At 45.0% G+C, this 21,945-nt stretch overlaps 1 protein-coding gene across 1 annotated transcript in view; it reads left to right on the forward strand.

The window, feature by feature from the left end:
• The window catches only part of CFAP77 (cilia and flagella associated protein 77), a 100,526-nt gene that overhangs the window by 55,265 nt on the left and 23,316 nt on the right, over positions 1-21,945 (forward strand). Inside the window, exons 2-3 of the mRNA XM_082207885.1 lie at positions 3,277-3,376; positions 5,289-5,517. Of these exons, the coding sequence (XP_082064011.1) occupies positions 3,277-3,376; positions 5,289-5,517 (329 nt within the window). The remainder of the gene's footprint in view (positions 1-3,276; positions 3,377-5,288; positions 5,518-21,945) is intronic.

Genomic DNA, 21,945 nt, shown 5'->3' on the forward strand with positions numbered 1-21,945 from the left:
GCTTTTTTGCTAACCAGAAACTGAAATATCACTACATTGTGTGTCTCTTAAAATTCTGCAGTGTTCCTGGGTCACTGTGGATGCTCTCATAATTGATCTGCAATATGGCTCTTGAACTGCCCTGTATAAAACAAAGTTCCAAATTTTCCCATTAACAATAACAGGGAATCTAAATGCAGCTGTAATTTTCTTCTGCTTTTGGCCAAAGTGGATGAAATGTACAGGCACATCATGCTCACTGGGTGTGATCTTGAGCCAGTCACTGCCTCACAGGCTAATTTACCTCACAGGGGGTTGAAAGGGGAGTGGGAGAACCACCTTGAGCTCCTCGGAGGAAAGGTATGATATAAATGCAATAACTAAACAAAATGTGGAATAATAACAACAAGATACAAAAATGCATATTAAAAGAAATTGCTTGCAAAATATATATATATTTGTCAAAATGGCAAAGTTCTGTTGATTTGAATAAATGCTGCCAAATTTTCATAAGTACTTTAAAAAAAAAAAAGCAAATTGCTGCAGAAAGGCGGAGGACTGAATTTAAGATTGGAAAAATGAGACACCAAAACTGGCAGATCCTTCCATCCCTATTCACGAACATGGGCCATCCTGAAGGCATTGCCCTTCCAGGCCTCCTGTCAAACCACTCCGCCAAAAGCCTCTGGTCTGGCTCTCCCCAGCCCTGCCCTCCCCTTTAAGACAATATGATGTCATCATGAGGGCTAATCTCTGGCTGGCTTCACCATGGAGATCCTGGTCAAGGCACAAAGAAGTGATCAGAGGTCACTTAATCCCACAGACACCACAAAGCCAGGGTACACAGAAGGGAATAAAAGGAGTTAATTTTAAAACTAAATAAAAAGAGGCCAGCTATTGTGTGCCCACTCTCCCCCCCCCCATGCCCTCTTTTGAGCCTTCCTCTGGCCACCCCCATATTGTCCTTCTTCCCCCGCTTCAACTTGTCCATCAGTTGGTGTTTTAGTGACTTTTTCTGCCTGCGAAGGGTGGGCCCTTTGTAGGGACTCACACACAGTGGCGTAGCGTGGGTTGTCAGCACCCGGGGCAAGGCAAGTAATTTGCGCCCCCTAACCCGTGGAAAGTGAGTGAGCCAGGTAGGGGCAGAGAGCTGCGAGTACGAGCGCGCACCCCCCCAGATGTTGCGCCCGGTGCGGCCGGGCCCCCCTGCACCCCCATGCTACGCCACTGCTCACACAAATGTTTTCACGGTTCCAGCGCAATTTGGAGGTCTTCTTTGTAGGGTTGTAGCTACAAGGGGAATCTCTGAGTCGGGGTCTAGCTGCTTTGGATCAAGAGCAGCCCGGATTTTGTGAGGAGAGGCTGTGTAATGAAGTGGCTAGAGTGTCTGACTAAGATGTAGAAGAGGTCCTGCACTCGGCTGTGAAGCTCACTTGGGTGACTTTGGGCCAACCACTGCCCAGATCGTGGGGGGCGGAGGGAGAACCACGTATACCACGTTGAGTTCCTTGGAGAAAAAAGGGTGGGATAAAAATGCAATAAACAAATTTTGCAGATCTTGTGTGGGTTAGACAGTTTCTCTGGGTATATTTCTTTTAAGGTTTTTCTCTTTTGTCCTAGGGGGAAATGCAGCCACAATACAGATTTTCATCTAAATATTCTCTGCCATATTTTTCTGTGTGGACACCACCATTTCCCATACATATGAACCCATGCACACAAATCTCTCAGGACAACGCTAGGTTGATGGAGAGGGAGAGAGTGCAAAAAAGAAAGAGAGCTGTTGTGAAATTGTTGCTTCTAATGGTGACCACCAAACCAAAGAAACCCTTGGAGATTTTTTTTCTGCCTCTGTAAAAAAAATCAAAATATTTTCCAGCTCTGCTAGATCATGCCCATCTAGTCCATCATAGTGGCCAACTCTTTTAAAGTCATTCAAGTTGGCAGACATCACTGCCTATTGCAGGAGCAAATTCCATATTTAAATCTTGTGCTGTGTGAAAAAGTCCTTCCTTTTGTCTGTCCTGAATTTTCCAACATTCATCTTTATTCAGATGTCAACTGAGTTCTAGTATTAATGAGAGGGGGAGAGAAAAAAAATTCTATATACACTTTCTTCATGCCATGAAATAATATTTGAAAACAGATGCTGGGAAGGGTTGTAGCTCAGTGGTAGAGCACCTGCTTTACATGCAGAAGGTCCCAAGTCCCAGGTTGAGTCCCTAAAGGTATCTCCAAGCAGGGCTGGGAGATCTGTCTAAAGTCTTAGAGATTCATTGCCAGTCAGGGATAGAGACTGCAGAGGTGGATTGGAATAAAATGTGGGCTAAAAACCCACTAAAATCAGTATCAACCTGGATATGAGAAAATACATTTAAATTACTACACTGATGGCATTTGACACCATTACATAGTGTAGTTATATTAATAAAACTATCCCACCATTGTACTGGAGAGGCTGCAATAGTATAGGTACAACATTTCACATGTGATGGGTGTGTTGAACATATAAAGCCCCTCTGTCAGAGGGTGTTTACATAAATGAGATATATTACGGGTCAACATGTGGAATGTACTCTAAATCTGGAATTGTTAACTATTTTCAAACAAGGGCAATCTGACCTTTGTTATAATGAACTAATCACTTTTCTTTTAGCAGTGGCACACCTAATAGTGGCACAGAATTGGAAAGGATGGGAAAATCTGTGTATCTCTCATTGGAAACAGACTGTATGGTCTATTCTGTATCAGAGGAATTAAAAAAGAGACTAAGTGCATTGAATGCTACAAATGAAAAATGGCATACTTTTATAAAATACTTTACTGATAATCCTGAAGAATGGCAACTACCAAAATCACAGATTGGACTTTGCCAAACTTATCTAGATTGATCTGCCCTGGAGCAGGGTTGGGCAAGTTGGTCTCAGTGTAAGCCAGCTTCCTTTGTTCCTATTTGGAAAGGGGCCATAGTTCAGCAGTTAAGCATCTGACTAGCACGCAGAAGGTCGCTTGTTCAATCTCCAGCAGCATCTTCAAGAAAAGCTGAGAAAGATAGGTATTGCCTGCAATCCTTGAGAGCCACCGCCAGTCAATCCAGACAATACTGAACTAGACAGACCAATGGTATGATTCAATATAAAGCAGTTTCCTATGCTGAAGCAGAGCCTTGGCACTAATCAGGCATTTCTACATGTGAATTTACTTTGTGTGATTTATTCTGCTCACAGAAAATGAGGGTTTCATAAATTATTTAGCTGGTAGAATATTTAAGATGACTGTTTTTACTCCTCTTTGCAGCCGGAGCTTGGGAAACCCCGCAGAAGTTGCTACACTCTCCCCGGCTATGCTTTCAACTATGGGTTATATTTGCATGGGCTGGATGGAGGCGTTGCCGAAGGTAGGGCCATAAGGATGCATTTTCCTGTTAATTTCCGCTGATATATTTTCACCTTTCCACACTTTTCAGAGGAAGAAGGTGTGCTGTCTTTTGCATTTTTGTGATTTCCTGAATCTCTCTTTTCATGTGGCATTATCCTGGGCCCCCAAAACATCATTTAAAAATTGTGCATTCGTGGATGATATTGAACTCAGAGTGGTGTCTGGGGACAGGGATATGCTATACCATCCCATTTTCAGTGCTCTACTGAAGTTCTGGGATGCAGGTGGTGCTGTGGGTTAAACCACAGAGCCTAGGACTTGCCGATCAGAAGGTCGGCAGTTCAAATCCCCGCGACGGGGTGAGCTCCCATTGCTTGGTCCCTGCTCCTGCCAACCTAGCAGTTCGAAAGCACATCAGAGTGCAAGTAGATAAATAGGTATTGCTCCGGCGGTAAGGTAAAGGGCGTTTCTGTGCACCGCTGTGGTTCACCAGAAGCAGCTTAGTCATGCTGGCCACATGACCTGGAAGCTGTACACTAGCTCCCTCGGCCAGTGAAGCAAGATGAGCGCCGCAACCCCAGAGTCGTCCACAACTGGACCTAATGGTCAGGGGTCCCTTTACCTTAGCTTTACTAAAGTTCTAGGGAGGATGCACTGCTTCATTCCCTGTCAGTGTATGTCCCGCAACTTTCTGCTGAAATCCTGTAACTTTTTGTACCATAAATGTTTAGGCAGTGGGCAGGGGGCATAGGTAGTAATGTGGTAATGTTGTGGAAGTGGTATAGTACAACTAATGATGTGAAATGATGTGCAGACAGTCCAGTATGAATCCAGCATGGGTATGTTACTATTGCATCAATGGTATACTGCAGCAAACACCCATGTAAAAGACCCTAGTTTTGAGAGGCCATTCACTGTGCATGGTATTCCCCATTCTTAGGGCTAAAGTAGAAGGGATGCTATTTATGTATACAGACACTGCATGGATGATTTCTGTCTTGCACACCCCCACCTATATATATATATCTCACACAACACTAATAGTGCAACAGTGGGAAACCAGGTCCACCCCTTGGGGGGGGGGAGCCTCAGGAAGATTGTCTCTAGCTTAGACTTCTCACTGACAACTAGCTTTCTATGTGCTGGGAGTTCTCTCTCTCTCTCTCTCTCTCTCTCTCTCTCTCTCTCTCAGACACACACACACACCCACACCCACACACACACACACACACACACACCATAAAATTTATATACCACTTCATTGTAAAAACAAAATGGAAAACTTCAAAGTGGTTTATCAAAAGATTAAAATAATGAGATTATCAATTTAGATGATCCAAAACAACTATTTGAAACATTTAAAAAAAAAATGCTAAAAACCAGATTAAAACAAGTCAGCATTCTATATATCTGTATTGGTTTACCCGTACAAAAATGTTTTTAGCAGATGCTGAAAAAAGTTCACTCAAGGCACTTGCCTGATGTCAACAGGTAGGGTGTTCAAAAATTCCAAAATATATAAACACAAATACAAGCACACAGTCCTCAACCTGAAAGCTATACAGTTCGTGAACTGCTTTAACCTCAACCACCACCCTGTCTGCCTGGCCAGTCTCTGCACAGGAACAGCTTCCACAAATACTCTTCACTGCATAACACAAATACAGCCATACCTTGGTTTTCGAACAGCTTAGTTCACGAACAACTTGGAGCTTGAACACCGCAAACCCGGAAGTAAACAAACTTTGCCTCGGAAGCTGAACGTCTGGCATGGCTTCCATGGCTTCCGATTGGCTGCAGGATGCTCCTGCAGCTTCTGCAGCCAACCAGAAGCTGCGCCTTGGGTTTCAAACGTTTCGGAAGTTGAACAGACTTCCAGAACGCATTCTGTTCAAAAACCATGGTACGACTGTACTGTTGTCTCCCCATAGCCATTGGCCACTGGAATTCTATGAAGCCCAAGAGCATTCCGGAGAAGGAGAGGCCCCGCGACCAGAAGGCCTGCAACAGCCGAGCCGTCAAGGCCGGCTTTGTCACAGCACACGAGAGCAACCTGTACCGCAAGCAAAAGGACATCCGCCTCTGCGAGGATGATGAGAGGCGCTTCAAGAAGTCGCCTCCGAAAGTACCTACGGACATGACATATGGGAGGCCAGCACGGTGAGCTGAAGAAAGTGGGGCACCTCCTTGAGGGATTCCACAGAAGGGTAGCGGTGGAGAAACTGATTTTATTCCCCCTGTTATTTACCTCTCTCTTTTTGTATGCTCCAATCTCATATAATAGAGGCTTGGGGGATTGGGCGAACCCAGTACAGTGGTACCTCGGGTTAAGAACTTAATTCGTTCTAGAGGTCTGTTCTTAACCTGAAGCACCACTTTAGCTAATGGGGCCTGCTGCTGCCGCCGCGCCACTGGAGCATGATTTTTGTTCTCATCCTGAAGCAAAGTTATTAACCTGAGGTACTATTTCTGGGTTAGCGGAGTCTGTAACCTGAAGCGTATGTAACCTGAAGCGTATGTAACCCGAGGTACCACTGTAGTGTCTTCCAAGTACCAGCAAGGCTGCACTCAGCAGGATGGGGCAGGGTGAGCCAGAAGTGGTGAGGTCAGGGGAACTCCAGGTTGGGATCTGTTGAGCCCCCACAGGGCTGCCGCAGCACTCCAGAACTCCACTGACATTCCCACTGACAGAGATTGGTATGAATTCATGGCAAATGCAGTGGAGATATAGTCTGGTAATTCTTCTGGATGGCTAAAGGTTCCCTGCTCCTGGTACAGACAACACAGAGGGAGATGGATCAATGGCCTGACAGATTTCCTGTGATTATCAGAAGCATCTATAACTCAGTGGATGAGCATCTGCTCTGCATGCAGAATGTCCCAGGTTCAATCTCTCACCAGCTACAGGAGGGGAGAGTACTCGGGCTCAGATCCTGATTATGGGTTTCCCACTGAGGCATCTTGGTTGGCCACTGGATACTGGACTTGAAGAGCCATAGGCCTGATCCAGCAGCCAGGCTCTTATATTCTGCATACCTTGTAAAATGCCAGATGGGCGGGTTACAAAAACAGGTAATTAAAAACTTATTATTATTATTAATATTATTCCTTGCATGGTGCCGGGTCAGCTGTGATGTTACAGATCTCATGTTTTAAAGTAGGGGAGAGCAAACTGCTAATAAAGTTGGTTTTTCTATTTAAAAAAGGGAGTGGGTGGGAGGGAGGGGGACGAAATGGCTGCAAAAGGAAGATGTGATGAACGACAGCAAGTATTTTACCCGATAGCAAATGGGCTGCGCCTATGCAAATTGAATGGATTTTAAAATGGTCTTTAATGACAATTTTCGTCGCAGGCATTAACATTAATTGCAGCCAAATGAAAATGCAGCATTAGGTTGCTGTTAGCAGCAAATGCCCTGGCTATAAAGCTTTATCTTGATCAGAAGCAGCCGTCATGGGGATGACAAGGCCGACCGGTAAATTGCAGGCAGAATAGCTCTTACACCGCACAATGATCCCCCGAAGCAGGCTGGAATCAGCATCAATTTCCCTTTATTTCTTCATAAACGGAGGTTAAATGGCTGCCCGAGAGACCAGCAGGCACGGTTTGAAAGTTTGCTCTCCCCCCCGCCTGCCCTTTTAAAGAATAAATATGGCAAAATCCCAAGTAAGGCCAAAGTGCGGGATCTGACAGAGAAGAGGGGGAGCTATTAATTTAAAGTTATTATGCCCTATCCCGGATAGCCTTTAATAGCTACCTTTTATGCAGGCCAGCTGTATTTATCCCCTCGCTTTAAAAGCATGTTATAGACCAAATCAAATTACTGGCTCATTAGACCCACTTTAGGTTAAAAAGGAAAGAAAACTGGGGTGGGTGGTATTTAACCCATTCCTCTTCTGAGTGGCAGGTTTAAGAGTTACCACCAATGGAGAGAAGTGCCTGCTGGGCCAGATGCCGGTCACATCCTCACCATACATTTAAAAGCACATTTAAAGCATAAGGACATAAGGACACCCCTGCTGGATCAGGACAATGTTTAGTTCAGCACCCTGTCCTCACAGCAGCTGGCCAGAGACCTGTGGGAAACTCACAAGCAGGATACCAGCACAAAAGCACTCTCCCCTCCTCTGGTTTTCAGTAACTGGCATTCAGAAGCATATGCCTTCCCTACAGAGAATCTTGGGAACCATAGTTTACCTGCAAAGAGCTACAGTTCCTGGCACCCTTAATTAAACAACTGTTTTGCACACAATTCTTATTTACTTTATTTGCAGTGGAGGGAAGGGCTGTCTCCCAGAGGCAGAGAATCTGCTTTTCATGCAGAAAGTCTTAGGTTCAATCCCAGTCAGGGTGGGAGTTTCCCTTGCCTGAAACCCTGGAGAGCTGCTGCCAGTCAGTGTAGATAATACTGAGCTTGATGGATTGATAGTTTGACTCAAGGTAGTGTGGCAGTATCTGCTGTGCACGCAGAAGCTTCAAGATTCAATAGCTGGCATCTCCAGGTAGACCTGGGAAGTGGAACATTCCACCTGAAACCCTGGAGAGCCATTACCAGTCAGGGCACACTACAGCTAGCCAATGTGGGGCCCTGCAGATTTTGCTGGACTGCAACTCTAACATCCATGACCACAGTATAAGGCACCACAATGAACACCCCTGAACTAGAGGGATCAGTGATTGAACTCAGTATAAAGCCTCTACCTGTATTTCCAAGAAGGGTCGTAGCTCAGTGGTAGAGTATCTGCTTTCCATTTAGAAGGTCCCAGGTTCAATATCTAGGTACTGCAGGAAAAGACCCTCATCTGAAACCCTGAAGAGCCACTGCCAGTCAGTGCTGACAGTACTGAGCTAGATGGGCCAATGGACCAACTCTGCATAATGCAACTTACGTTCCTGGAAAGGGCCGGTAGCTCAGTAGCATAGCATCTGCTTTGCTTTCAGAAGCTCCTAAATTCAATCCCCAGCATCTCCAGGCAGGGCCAGTAATATCTCCTTTCTGAAACCCTGGAGATCCGCTACCTGTCAGGGTTAGCAGCACTGAGCTGTTGTTGTTTAGTCGTGTCCGACTCTTCGTGACCCCATGGACCAGAGCACGCCAGGCACTCCTGTCTTCCACTGCCTCCCGCAGTTTGGTCAGACTCATGTTTGTGGCTTCGAGAACACCATCCAACCATCTCGTCCTCTGCCGTCCCCTTCTCCTTGTGCCCTCCAACTTTCCCAACATCAGGGTCTTTTCCAGGGAGTCTTCTCTTCTCATGAGGTGGCCAAAGTTGGAGCCTTAGCTTCACGATCTGTCCTTCCAGTGACCACTCAGGGCTGATTTCCTTAAGAATGGATGTGTTGGATCTTCTTGCAGTCCATGGGACTTTCAAGGGTCTCCTCCAGCACCATAATTCAAAAGCATCAATTCTTCGGCGATCAACCTTCCTTATGGTCCAGCTCACACTTCCATACATCACTACTGGGAAAACCATGGCTTTAACTATACGGACCTTTGTTGACACGGTGATGTCTCTGCTTTTTAAGATGCTGTCTAGGTTTGCCATCGCCTTTCTCCCAAGGAGCAGGCGTCTCTTAATTTCGTGACTGCTGCTGTCACCATCTGCAGTGATCATGGAGCCCAAGAAAGTAAAATCTCTCGCTGCCTCCATTTCTTCCCCTTCTATTTGCCAGGAGGTGATGGGCCCAGTGGCCATGATCTTCGTTTTTTTGATGTTGAGCTTCAGACCATATTTTGCGCTCTCCTCTTTCACCCTCATTAAAAGGTTCTTTAATTCCTCTTCACTTTCTGCCATCAAGGTTGTGTCATCTGCATATCTGAGGTTGTTGATATTTCTTCCAGCGATCTTAATTCTGGCTTGGGATTCATCCAGCCCAGCCTTTCGCATGATGAATTCTGCATATAAGTTAAATAAGCAGGGAGACAATATACAGCCTTGCTGTACTCCTTTCCCAATTTTGAACCAATCAGTTGTCCCATATCCAGTTCTAACTGTAGCTTCTTGTCCCACGTAGAGATTTCTCAGGAGACAGGTGAGGTGATCAGGCATTCCCATTTCTTTAAGAACTTGCCATAGTTTGCTGTGGTCGACACAGTCAAAGGCTTTTGCATAGTCAATGAAGCAGAAGTGGATGTCTTTCTGGAACTCTCTAGCTTTCTCCATAATCCAGCACATGTTTGCAATTTGGTCTCTGGTTCCTCTGCCCCTTCGAAATCCAGCTTGCACTTCTGGGAGTTCTCGGTCCACATACTGCCTGAGCCTTCCTTGTAGAATTTTAAGCATAACCTTGCTAGCGTGTGAAATGAGTGCAATTGTGCGGTAGTTGGAGCTTTCTTTGGCACTGCCCTTCTTTGGGATTGGGATGTAGACTGATCTTCTCCAATCCTCTGGCCACTGCTGAGTTTTCCAAATTTGCTGGCATATTGAGTGTAGCACCTTAACAGCATCATCTTTTAAAATTTTAAATAGTTCAGCTGGAATACCATCACTTCCACTGGCCTTGTTATTAGCAGTGCTTTCTAATGCCCATTTGACTTCACTCTCCAGGATGTCTGGCTCAAGGTCAGCAACCACACTACCTGGGGTATATGAGACATCCATTTCTTTCTGGTATAGTTTCTCTGTGTATTCTTGCCACCTCTTCTTGATGTCTTCTGCTTCTGTTAGGTCCTTTCCACTTTTGTCTTTTATTATGGCAATCTTTGTACGAAATGTTCCTTTCATATCTCCGATTTTCTTGAACAGATCTCTGGTTTTTCCCATTCTATTGTTTTCCTCTATTTGTTTGCATTGCTCGTTTAAGAAGGCCTTCTTGTCTCTCCTTGCTATTTTTTGGAAATCTGCATTCAATTTCCTGTATCTTTCACTATCTCCCTCGCATTTTGCTTGCCTTCTCTCCCCCGCTATTTGTAAGGCCTCGTTGGACAGCCACTTTGCTTTCTTGCATTTCCTTTTCATTGGGATGGTTTTCGTTGCTGCCTCCTGTATAATGTTGCGAGCCTCCATCCATAGTTCTTCAGGCACTCTGTCCACCAAATCTAAATCCTTAAACCTGTTCCTCACTTCCACTGTGTATTCATAAGGGATTCGACTTAGATTGTATTTTACTGGCCCAGTGGTTTTTCCTACTTTCTTCAGTTTAAGCTTGAATTCTGCTATAAGAAGCTGATGATCTGAGCCACAGTCAGCTCCAGGTCTTGTTTTTGCTGACTGTATAGAGCTTCTCCATCTTTGGCTGCAGAGAATATAATCAATCTGATTTCGATGCTGCCCATCTGGTGATGTCCATGTGTAGAATTGTCTCTTGTGTTGTTGGAAAAGAGTGTTTGTGATGACCAGCTTGTTCTCTTGGCAGAACTCTATTAGCCTTTGCCCTGCTTCGTTTTGAACTCCAAGGCCAAACTTGCCAGTTGTTCCTTTTATCTCTTGACTCCCTACTTTAGCATTCCAATCCCCTATAATGAGAAGAACATCCTTCTTTGGTGTCATTTCTATAAGGTGTTGTAAGTCTTCATAGAATTGGTCAATTTCAGTTTCTTCAGCACCAGTGGTTGGTGCATAAACTTGGATTACTGTGATGTTAAAAGGTCTGCCTTGGATTCGTATCGAGATCATTCTATCATTTTTGAGATTGCATCCCAGTACAGCTTTCGCTACTCTTTTGTTGACTATGAGGGCCACTCTATTTCTTTTACGGGATTCTTGCCCACAGTAGTAGATATGACGGTTATCCGAACTGAATTCGCCCATTCCCGTCCATTTTAGTTCACTGATGCCCAGGATGTCAATATTTATTCTTGCCATCTCATTTTTGACCACATCCAACTTACCCAGGTTCATGGTTCTTACATTCCAGGTTCCTATGCAATATTTTTCTTTACAGGATTGGACTTTCCTTTCGCTTCCAGGCATATCCGCAACTGAGCGTCCTTTCGGCTTTGGCCCAGCCGCTTCATCAGCTCTGAATCTACTTGTACTTGTCCTCCACTCTTCCTCAGTAGCATGTTGGATGCCTTCCGACCTGAAGGGCTCATCTTCCAGCGTCATAACTTTTATCTGCCTGTTGTCTTTGTCCATGGAGTTTTCTTGGCAGGGATACTGGAGTGGCTTGCCGGTTCCTGCTCCAGGTGGATCACGTTTGGTCAAAACTCTCCACTATGACCTGTCCATCTTTGGTGGCCCTGCACGGCATAGCTCATAGCTTCTCTGAGTTATTCAAGCCCCTTCGCCACAGCAAGGCAGTGATCCATGAAGGGGCACTGAGCTAGATAGGCCAATGATCTGACTCAATTTAAGGATTTTTTCTTTGTTCCTGTGTTCAAAGCAGTTCAGAGCCATAAAACAGTGAACAACATCAGTTTAAAATGTTTAATTGTGTTTCTAGCCCTCTGAGGGCACCTTAATTGTGATAAACATCCCTCTGAGACCCAGGATGGTTTAGTGTTTAGAACCAAGACCTGAGAAACCAGGGTTCAAATCCCCATTCAGCCAAGAAGCTCAGTGGGTGACCTCGGGCCAGTCACTCACTCTCAGCCTAACCTACTTCACAAAGCTGTGGGGATAAAATAGGGAGGAAGAAAATCATATATAGTATAGCTGCTTGGAGGACAGGTGGAATATAAATGGGAAATGCAACCCCCGTGAGGAAAGACTGCAGTATTTTAGTTTAGAAGAAAATGTTGGGATACTGCCAGGGAGACAAAGTCCATCATGGCCCCCAAGCCGGCTGCCGGACGATCCATCGATCTCCCGTAGATACAGTATCAGCAATTAACAACACGAGCTTCCAGAAATAGCTTGCCACATTCCAGAGCTCATGCACACTCTATCATCAGATAATGCACAGCAAAAGTCGCACTCAGGAGAACATTATTTACAAGTTTTATTCAGCATTGATCAGCACAAAAAAAATGACTGCCTGCTTCAGTGTCTCCAGACAGAGAGAGCGAAAACAAAAGACACAACAGAAACATCCTGTGAAACAGGAAATACGCAGACTCTGACTCACAAAGCCTGCTCCCTTTTAAGGTGGAACGGAAATATCCTAACATCCTCCCCCTTTCCGTGTAACCTGTGGTTCAACCCAATTGCAACCTCTGTACGTAAACCTTAAGTTGTTCTCTGTTAACAACCTTAGACAACAGATCAGCAGGAATTTCATTTCCTGCCATGTAGGACACCTGAATGAGTCCTTTCTGAATACACTCTCTTGCACGATGTAGCTTAATCTGCAAGTACTTGATTCTTTGCTTGCAACTCTCTGAGTTCAGCAAAGCCAAACAGGATCTATTGTCTTGATACACTTGTACAGGACATTTCACAGAAACTCTGATGTCCTTAAACAGTTGCATCAACCATTCACAATCCATGAGTGAAAATGACAGAGCATTGAGTTCTGCTTCACAGGAACTTAGGCTCACTGTCGTCTGCTTTTTGCACAACCAGTCAAACAGGCAGTGGTTGTACATGTAGCATACTCCAGAAGTGCTTGTACCATCCCTGATGTCACTTCCAAAACTTGCATCTGCAAAGATTTCAAGACCTCCAGTCTTCTGACTGGTGAACCTCAGCCTGTAGTGCAAAGTCCCTTTCAAATAGCAGGCTATGCGCTTCAGAGCTTTCCAATCCTGAACAGTAGGATTGTTAGCATGTCTGCTAAGCAGGTTAGTGCTTACAGCTATGTCAGGTCTTGAACATCTAGCAATGAAATTCAACTTGCCTAGAATGCATCTGTACAGTGTAGTGTCAGAAAACGCTTCAGCAGTACTGTCTACCTGGTAACCTGTCACCATCGGTGTGTCTGCTGGGTTTGCATCAACCAAATTCAACCTGGTTAATACATCAGGGACATCTAATGAAGCTGAATGTTGGGAGATTCAGGATGGGTAAAAGAAAGTCCTTCATCACACAGCTCATAGTTAAGCTATGGAACTCACTCCTGCAGGAGCCAATGGTGACCATTTGAATGGCTTTAAAACAGCTTTCTCTTTGGGCAGATTCATAGAGGAGAAGGCGATCAATGGCTATTAAGCACAATAGTTACGCTCTGCCTCCACAGTCAGAGGCAGCAATGCTTCTGAATACCACTTGCTTGACACTTCTGGAGAGAGGGCTCTCTTTTGCTTGGATTTCTGGTTGGCCATGGGACTAGGTGGGCCTTTGGCCTGATCCATGAGGGCTTTTCATAGCTTCTTAAGAAAAATGGTAAGGCGGCTTTAACTGGCTGTTTACCTTGGAAGGTCATGCACCAGTTTAGGTCAAGAGACATTGCATCATGATTAGAGGAGCTGTTCAACGTGTGTGTGTGTTTTTCTCCACCTCCCTCTCCTTCCCCAGGAAACTTGTTTTGCACAGGCCACGTGGCCACCTTTTGTTGCAAAGAGCCATAAAAAGGACATTTTTCATTCCTCTTTTTCCTTCCCCTTTTCTTCATCCCAGACATAGATTTATTCCCTTCCTAAGGTCTGTGGCGTGCTAAGCTGGGAGGGGCTTTTCAGGAAGGCGCTGATGGGACAATAATAGATAATATGGCCGCTCCCAGGAGCGTTGTCCAGGACTGTAGCCTATTCATCAGCAGCCGGCACTCCTGCCAAGGTCAGCGCTAACGAGGATGTGGTGGGGTCCCCGGCCGCCCCCATGGGGCATCCTCCAATCAGATCGCTCGGATCCGCACTCCATCCTCTGATTTTTACAAGGGCTGCCTTCTGTGAACCAGGTTATGCCGCAGGGAGGTTGCCCTCAGAGCGCAAAGCGCCTCAGTAACAGATAACTCTTCTGCATCCACGCTCTCATCCAAGAGACCCCTGCTCTCATCCTCTGAGCCTTGCTTTCAAGCAAAAGGAGGCCTGTGTGTGTGTGTGTGTGTGTGTGTGTGTGTGTGTGTGTGTGAAAGAGAGAGAGAGAGAGCGCATGCATTTATACACATACAGCGTGACTTTAATGTTTAGTAAATTGGTTAGATTAATGTATCAAACACCATTTTGATTAAAAAGGGCCCGATGATTTTTTAAAGACTACTGAGTTTGCATGTCTGTCTGTTTGTTTATTGCACTTATATCTGTTTCTTTACTACATTTATATCCACCTTCCCCCACCCCCGCACAAGAGCTCAAAGTGGCATGCATGGTTCTCCCCCCTCCACATTTTATCCTCAGAGCAACAACCCTATGAGGTAGAGTAGGGTGAGAGAGGCAACGACTGGCCCAGAGTTACCCAGTGAGCTTCATGGATGAGAGGGAATTTGAACCCTGGTCTCTTAGGTCTTCGTCCAGCACTCTAACCACTGTATCCAGTGTTATGGTTATGTCTAATTCAGGCTCATTCATTTCAGTGGGTCTACTCCAAGTATAACTTAGTTAGCTACAACCCTACCAAATAGACTGGAGAGTTGTGCCCCTCCTATAAAAGCTAAGGGCCACAAGTTTCCCAGCCTTGTTATAGTTGCATCTAATAGGCCAGAGCGGATGGTGTGTTTCTCCCTGACTCCTGTATAAGCTTCCTGGCTCTTCCTTATCTGGAGGACAACAGGTTCACCAACCCTAAATTACATTGTCCTGCACTGACAGACAGCTGGAAAACGGGATAGGTTCTGCTTATGCACTTCCAGCAAAGGAAAAGCCACCGCCTCCAAACAGTGGGAGATTTAATGCAGCCAAACATAACTGTGCATAAGTAAGGGCCAGTAAGTAAGTAAGTAAGGGCCTAAGGACCACAAAACTGTAAATTGCTAGAGAAAGCATGGCCAGGTCATGCTCACTCACCTTGGGGGAGCAAGGAAGTATTGTCCCCGCCCCCATTTTTCTTTCTCCCTCTTCTGTTTGAACCATGTAAGCTGAGCACACATCTGAGGCTGGGATCGCGTGTTTGTGACTAACTTCTGTATTTTGCAACCCAAGAATGCCTTACTTCTGTTGTTTTTGCTGTAGCATTGAGATGCATACATGAGACCAGTGATTACTGTAAGTAAAGCATTTAAACTTACTAAAGTTTGTGGTCTATTCACTTAGAGAAGAGTAGAGGCAGGGGAGAATTGTAAGTGCTTAGTAATGGAATGTTTATAAGTTTGACAACCTATATTTCTCATGCTTTCCAAGCGCTGCATAAATCTGTATTTTAAACTCTGCTGAGGGCTATTTTTGTTAAAGAGTGAGCCAAACCCTGCATCCTTTTTTGAATTCAGGTAATCAGCCATTTTTTTCTTTTGGTAGTTCTTCACGCAAGTGGGACTTCAGGATTAACTGGTATCCCCCAGTTATTTCCCTAAACAAATCATAGACAAATCATAGAATTATAGAGTCGGAAGGAACCATGAGTGTCATCTAGTCCAATCACCTACAATGCAAGAATCCCAACATGTGGTCTCCCATCCACTTTGAAACAATACTGGATCCTGCTTAGCTTTGCAAATATAGCCACATACATATAGCCACCATATATTTAAAGCATTGTGATACCATGTTAAAACAGTTACAGCTTCTCCCAAATAATTCTGGGGGTTCCTGTTGATCAAAGGTTCTGAGTGTTGCTGGGAGACCCCTATATTCCCCTTACAGACCTACAATTGCCCTATTGGTTTAATAGTCAATCCCTCTTCACAGGGAACTGGAAATTGTAGCTCTGGGAGAATAAATTAGATTACTGAAATTCTATACAGCCTAATATTTATATAAATATCCCTAAGTGGATAAAAGAAATAAAGATCATCAAGCTCGAGACAAAACAAAATGACCGCCTCGGTTTCTCTCTCTTTTGCGGTTGGCCTTCTTAATTGTATTTTGTTCTGAAATTGCTCTATGGGTCTTTGGACTGCAATAAAGATTTAGTGGTGTATAGAAAACTGAGGCAGTGGAAGACAGGAGTGCCTGGCGTGCTCTGGTTCATGGGGTCACGAAGAGTCAGACACGACTAAACGACTAAACAACAACAGAAAACTGAAGCAACAACAGATAAACAAAATATTGCAATAATACACAGTTTCATATAAAAATTACATTAATATATATAAATCAATATCAGTTCATTTTCTAGCCACCCTCAGCACTCTTAAAAGACTACAGCTCCCAAGATGCTTTGGGGAAGCCATGGCTGCTTACAAGGTGGTATCATACTGCTTTAAACATAGGATGTTAATGTGGCCTACATGTTCTTTACTCAGCTTCCTTGAAAACACCAGCAATTTAGGAACACAGGAAATGGCCTTTTAAAGAGTCAGACCTGCTGGTCCATCTAACTTAGTATTGTTCCTTTCTGGGCAAACTTCAGGGCAAGGGGCGGGGATGGCATGTGCCAGTGATGAGCAGGGTCAGAGACAAAAGTGGTCTGGGGCAATGAATGTAAAGTTTATATTTTACAGTAGGGTAGTTTTTCCACACGCACACTTCTCCATGCAGACAAACACTGATCATTTATCAGAGTTTAATGACAAATCCCAGCCTGGCAAAAACACCTAAGGTGGATGTGGAACAGGGCCAGAGAGGGATGAGGTCTAGGAAGTGTCCCAAGAGACAGATAGTGAGATCTGCAGGGCCACATTTGTCCCCTGGGCTTGAGGGTTACTACCCCTGGTTTACACTGCCTGTCAGAAGCTCTCAATCATTTCAGAACAGGGAACTTCCCTAACACAACCTGGCTATGCACAAGATTGAACCTGGGACCTCCTGCATCCCAAGTACATGCTGCACCGCTAAGCTATGGCCCTTCCCCTCAAAATAAAGTAAGATTCTAGTCCTCATGATTCTGAATAAACATCCAATTGACACAGGAAGCTGCCTTGTCCTGAGTCAGCTCAGTACAAGTTCCTGGTCCATCTAGCTCAGTACTGTCTACACTGACTGGCAGCATCTCTCCAGGGTCCCAGCCTTACCTGGAGATGTGATTGGGGCTTGAACCTGGGACCTTCCGCTCGGCCCACTGCGCTGCTGCCCTTCCTTCCCCAGACTTCTTTGTACTCTGCTTCAGACACATCTCAGCAAGAGCAAAGCAAATTTGACACACTCATAACTACACACACACACTCCTCTAAGCATGGCAATGAACATCTGATAAATCTTTTTAAGCGTTCTGTTTACAAGAGAATTTATTCTTCTGACGGCATCAGCTCATACGAGCCCTCTGAGTCAAATAACTGATCTTCCGACTCTTAGAAAAAAGCATTTTCCTTATTGGCTGCCCACAGAGAAGTAATTTATATCACTGTTTTCCCCCTCCTTGCAATTTACTGGGGGCGGGGGCATGAAGGCGTATGGAAATCTGAGGTCATCTGCAGTTTTTGTGGTGGACGGGGGGGGGACCACAGTCACTTTTTCCACCCAAGATAAGGCATTTTAATTTAATTTAGTGCGCTTTAAAATGCATGCAAGCTAACCATTGGTTTGATTGGGTAGTTTTGCTGGCATTCAGGATCCAGATTCCCAAATGTTTTCCACCTACACATTTGGGATTTATCAGTGGGGAAGGGTCTTCTTTCTTTTTCTGAGGAAGGGAAAATGAGGACAAATGGGGATCATTTTCAAAATGATCCTCCATGCCTCTCAGTGGCTTTATTTCTGGGGTCTGTTTAGAGGCTTATCTGTAAAGCTGTGGGGGGCTGCATGGTACGGCTTCAAAGGACAGCTCCTTTATAGTCCTGCCTTCCTTGTCCGCCTTTCCCCCACTGCCACCTATGACAAAGGCTCCCTCCTGCTACTAATTGAATCTGCCCCTTCTTGGGAAGAGGGGATACTAACAAGCTAACAAACTGCAAATGGGCGTTTACAGCTTGACTTGGAAGCTGAGGCCCTCCGGCCACTTGCATCCACATTCCCTCCCCTGCCATTACTTTTTTATGCAAGCCAGGCCATAAACAATTAAAAAAGATAACCAAATGCCCAGCGGTCCTCTTTCCTAATTAAGGTGTGAGCACCAAGGCTACGGAAGGGAGCTAAGTGCTTCAATTACCTCCCTCTCCTCTTTCTCTGCTTCCCCCTCCTACTTTCAGCCGGCCTTGTTAGACCAGACAGGTCCCTTACCCAAATGGGAACAATTAAAGCCAGCAAGAGAGGGAGGGAGAAGGAAGGAAGGTTCAAGGAACAGCAGGCTCTATCTGCTGCCTAGGAAAGACATGAATCTGTGGATGCATCATTCTCTTTGCTGCTGGGACAAAGAGAGCAGAAGAAATAAGCATGGGGGACTTGGTCAGCTGCTGTTCATCGGTTATCATTTGGGATAGAGGTAGAATGGGGGAAAGGAGCCCCTAGCATTGCACAGCATGGTAACACTGATCAGGGAATGGTAGAACAACTGACTAGAACCTGGGAGACCAGGGTTCAAATCTCCAAACAGACATACAGTGGTACCTCAGGTTAAGAACTTAATTCGTTCTGGAGGTCCGTTCTTAACCTGAAACTGTTCTTAACCTGAGGTACCACTTTAGCTAATGGGGCCTCCCGCTGCTGCTGTGCCGCCGCCGCACGATTTCTGTTCTCATCCTGAAGCAAAGTTCTTAACCCGAGGTAATATTTCTGGGTTAGCAGAGTCTGTAACCTGAAGTGTCTGTAACCTGAAGCGTTTGTAACCCGAGGTACCACTGTAAAGCTATTTGGGTGACCTTGGACCAGTCATTGCCTTTCAGCCTAACGTACCTCACAGGGTGTAATGGCGATTGAATGAGATGGGGGAGTTGTGCACCACCTTGAGATCCTTGGAGAAAAAGGTGAGATATAAATGCAATAAATCAAATGGGAAAAGGTTGCAACATTTGGGGCTTCTCAATTTAGAGAAATCCAAGTGAGAGGCAACATTGCAGAAGTTTATGAAATTGCGTGCAGGATAGAGAAAGCGGACAAAGGGAAGTTTTTCGCCCACTTTCCTAACACTAGAATTCATGAACATCCAACGAAGCTGAAAGTTGGAAGATTCAGGATGGACAATATAAAGGACTTATTCATGCAGCATGTAGTTAAACTGTGGAACAGGGTAGAAGTAATAATAATAATAATAATAATAATAATAATAATAATAATAATAATAATATACTACAGGAGGTATTGATGTTTACTAATGTGGATGGCTTTGAATGAGGATAGGATAAATCCATGGAGAACATGGCCATCAATGGCTACTAGCCATGGGGGAGCAGGTGACGCTGTGGTTTAAACCATTGAGCCTCTTGGGCATGCCAATCGTAAGGTCGGTGGTTCGAATCCGCACAACGGGGTGAGCTCCCGTTGCTCTGTCCCAGTTCCTGCCAACCTAGCAGTTTGAAAGCATACCAGTGCAGGCAGATAAATAGGTACAACTGCAGTGGGAAGATAAACAGCGTTTCTGTGCACTCCGGCTTCCGTCATGGTGTCCCGTCGCACCAGAAGAGGCTTAGTCATGCTGCCCACATGACTCTGAAAGCTGTCTGCAGACAAACGCTGGCTCCCTCGGCCTGAAGCAAGATGAGCGCCACATCCCATAGTCAGGTTTGACTGGATTTAACCGCCCAGGGGCCCATTACCTTTTTTTACTAGCCATGATGGCTATGCTCTGCCTCCAGAGTTGGAGGCAGCATGCTTCTGAACACAAGTTGCTGGAAACCACAGGAAAGCAGTTCTCTTTTGCTGGGGTCTTGCTTTTGCAGGTTTCTCACAGGCAACTGGTTGGCCTCTGTGACAATAGGATGCTGGGTGAGGTGAGCCTTTGGACTGATCCAGCAGGCTCTTCTTGGTTTCTTAGCCATTTGGCATGTTCTTCTTTGGGGCATGAGGCTGCAGCTAAGTGAAAGAATAGGTTCAATCCCTAACATATTCAGGCTGGGCTAGGAGAGGGTCCTTTCTTTGAGAAAGGGATGATGGGCGAGACGGGCCATTGACCTAATCCAGCAGGGCTTTCCATATGTTCTTAATGCCCAGAGAAGGTATCAGAGGGTTATGTTGCATGGGGAGAAGGAAGCAGATTAGAATTTTTTAAGTTTTTCAGAGGGAAAAGTTTTCAGAGGAAACTGACACACCACCCTAGAGTACAGTGTTGTCACTTTGTCCCTGGCTGCCTGCTCACAGGTCGGCGTTGTGCATAGATTTTAATTTTAACAAAACAGCTGTCTCCAGCAAAAGGATCATCAACATCTGAAAAGGTTTTTTTTTTTAATAATAAAAAAAAGAAATTCTCTGTCTTCTGCTGAACAGACTTCGGAGCTGTCATTGATTTTCCAGGAAGTGGGGGGGAAACCCGCCTCTGGCTATTCAACCAAATTAGTAGTCACTGATGACCAATTATTTTGCCCCGCTGTGAACGGGAAGCCGTTACTAAAAATCCAGTTTGTCAGACCCAAGGCTTTTCCCCTGAAACACCTTTCAACCGGTGTGTACTTAAAGTCCCTCAGAAGGTTCTGATGCTTTGGGGAAGTTTAATCCTCCATATAAAAAATAAAATAAAAAGTTTTAATGAGCTGCAGGGATGTGACGGGCCATCATGAGAACAGGCTGTTCTGCTCTCGGTAGAGAACTGTTTCGCCAAATGGGCGAATCACGCCTGTCAGGATTTATACATACCTACAGCCGAAAAATGTCAGCCTTATATTTGCAAATTATAATTATCGTTCCTTGCGTTGACTGTCCTCCCCACCAAATACCTTAGGGTTTTTATTTTTTCAAAAAGAGAAGTCCTGATTTCCTAGTCTCTGTCACAAACATGCCATAGGCTTGTATCCAACAGTTTGTAGCTCGTTTAAGGCCTACACAGTTTTGATTTTAAAATAGTGTTAATAATTCATTATCCCTTAAAAGGGGGGGGGAGAGATCCAGCCCACAGAGCCTTAATTAGGCACTCCCAACCTCCCAATTTGGCACATAAGGCAGTTTTGGCCAAGTCAATTTGGCACATAAGGCAGTTTTGGCCACCTTCACGCCACACATTTAAAGCACTATGATACCATTTGAAATAGTAGTGGCTTCCCCCAAAGAATTCTGGGAGCTGTGGTTTGTGGATGGGGCTGAGAGGGGGAACTCCCTCTTCCCATTCCGGAGTTGCTTAACAATCAATCCTCCTTCCTAGGGAATTCTGGGAATTGTAGTTCTGTGAGGGGAATAGCGGTCTCCTGACAACCCTCAGCACCCTTAATGAACTACACTTCCCAGGATCCTTTGGGACAAGCCATGGTTGTTTAAAGTGGTATCACAGTGCTTTAAATGCATCGTGTGAATGTGGTCCAGGGGTCATATATGATGTCAGGTGTGATGTCAGATGGGCCTTGATCAAAATCAGCTGCTCACCTAATCCTGCAAAGCCCTATGGACAAAAAAGAAAGAAAGAGTTAAAACTTTTTCACAGCGAAGGATCATATTCTAGTTCGAAGGCAGGTGTGCTTTCCAAAAGAAGCAGCCTAGCGCCCATCTTACAATCAAGCTGAACAGGAGCTTGCTTCTCTTTCAAATGAAATATTTCCTGGGTCTTGGAAATCAATTTAGCATCAGAGTACATAAAAAAATCTAGAAAAGTGTGGCAGTTTGGGAGGAGGAGATGTTCCTTTGAAAGTAATGTTTTTGAATAGACGGTGGAATTGGTTTGCAGATATTTAAGGAGAGGCAACATTAGAAGGAGTTCTGCCAATAATCTCCTATACACCGT

The sequence above is a fragment of the Podarcis vaucheri genome (genome assembly GCF_965113315.1).
Source record: "Podarcis vaucheri genome assembly, chromosome: Z".
In the NCBI taxonomy this organism is placed as follows: Eukaryota; Metazoa; Chordata; class Lepidosauria; order Squamata; family Lacertidae; genus Podarcis; species Podarcis vaucheri.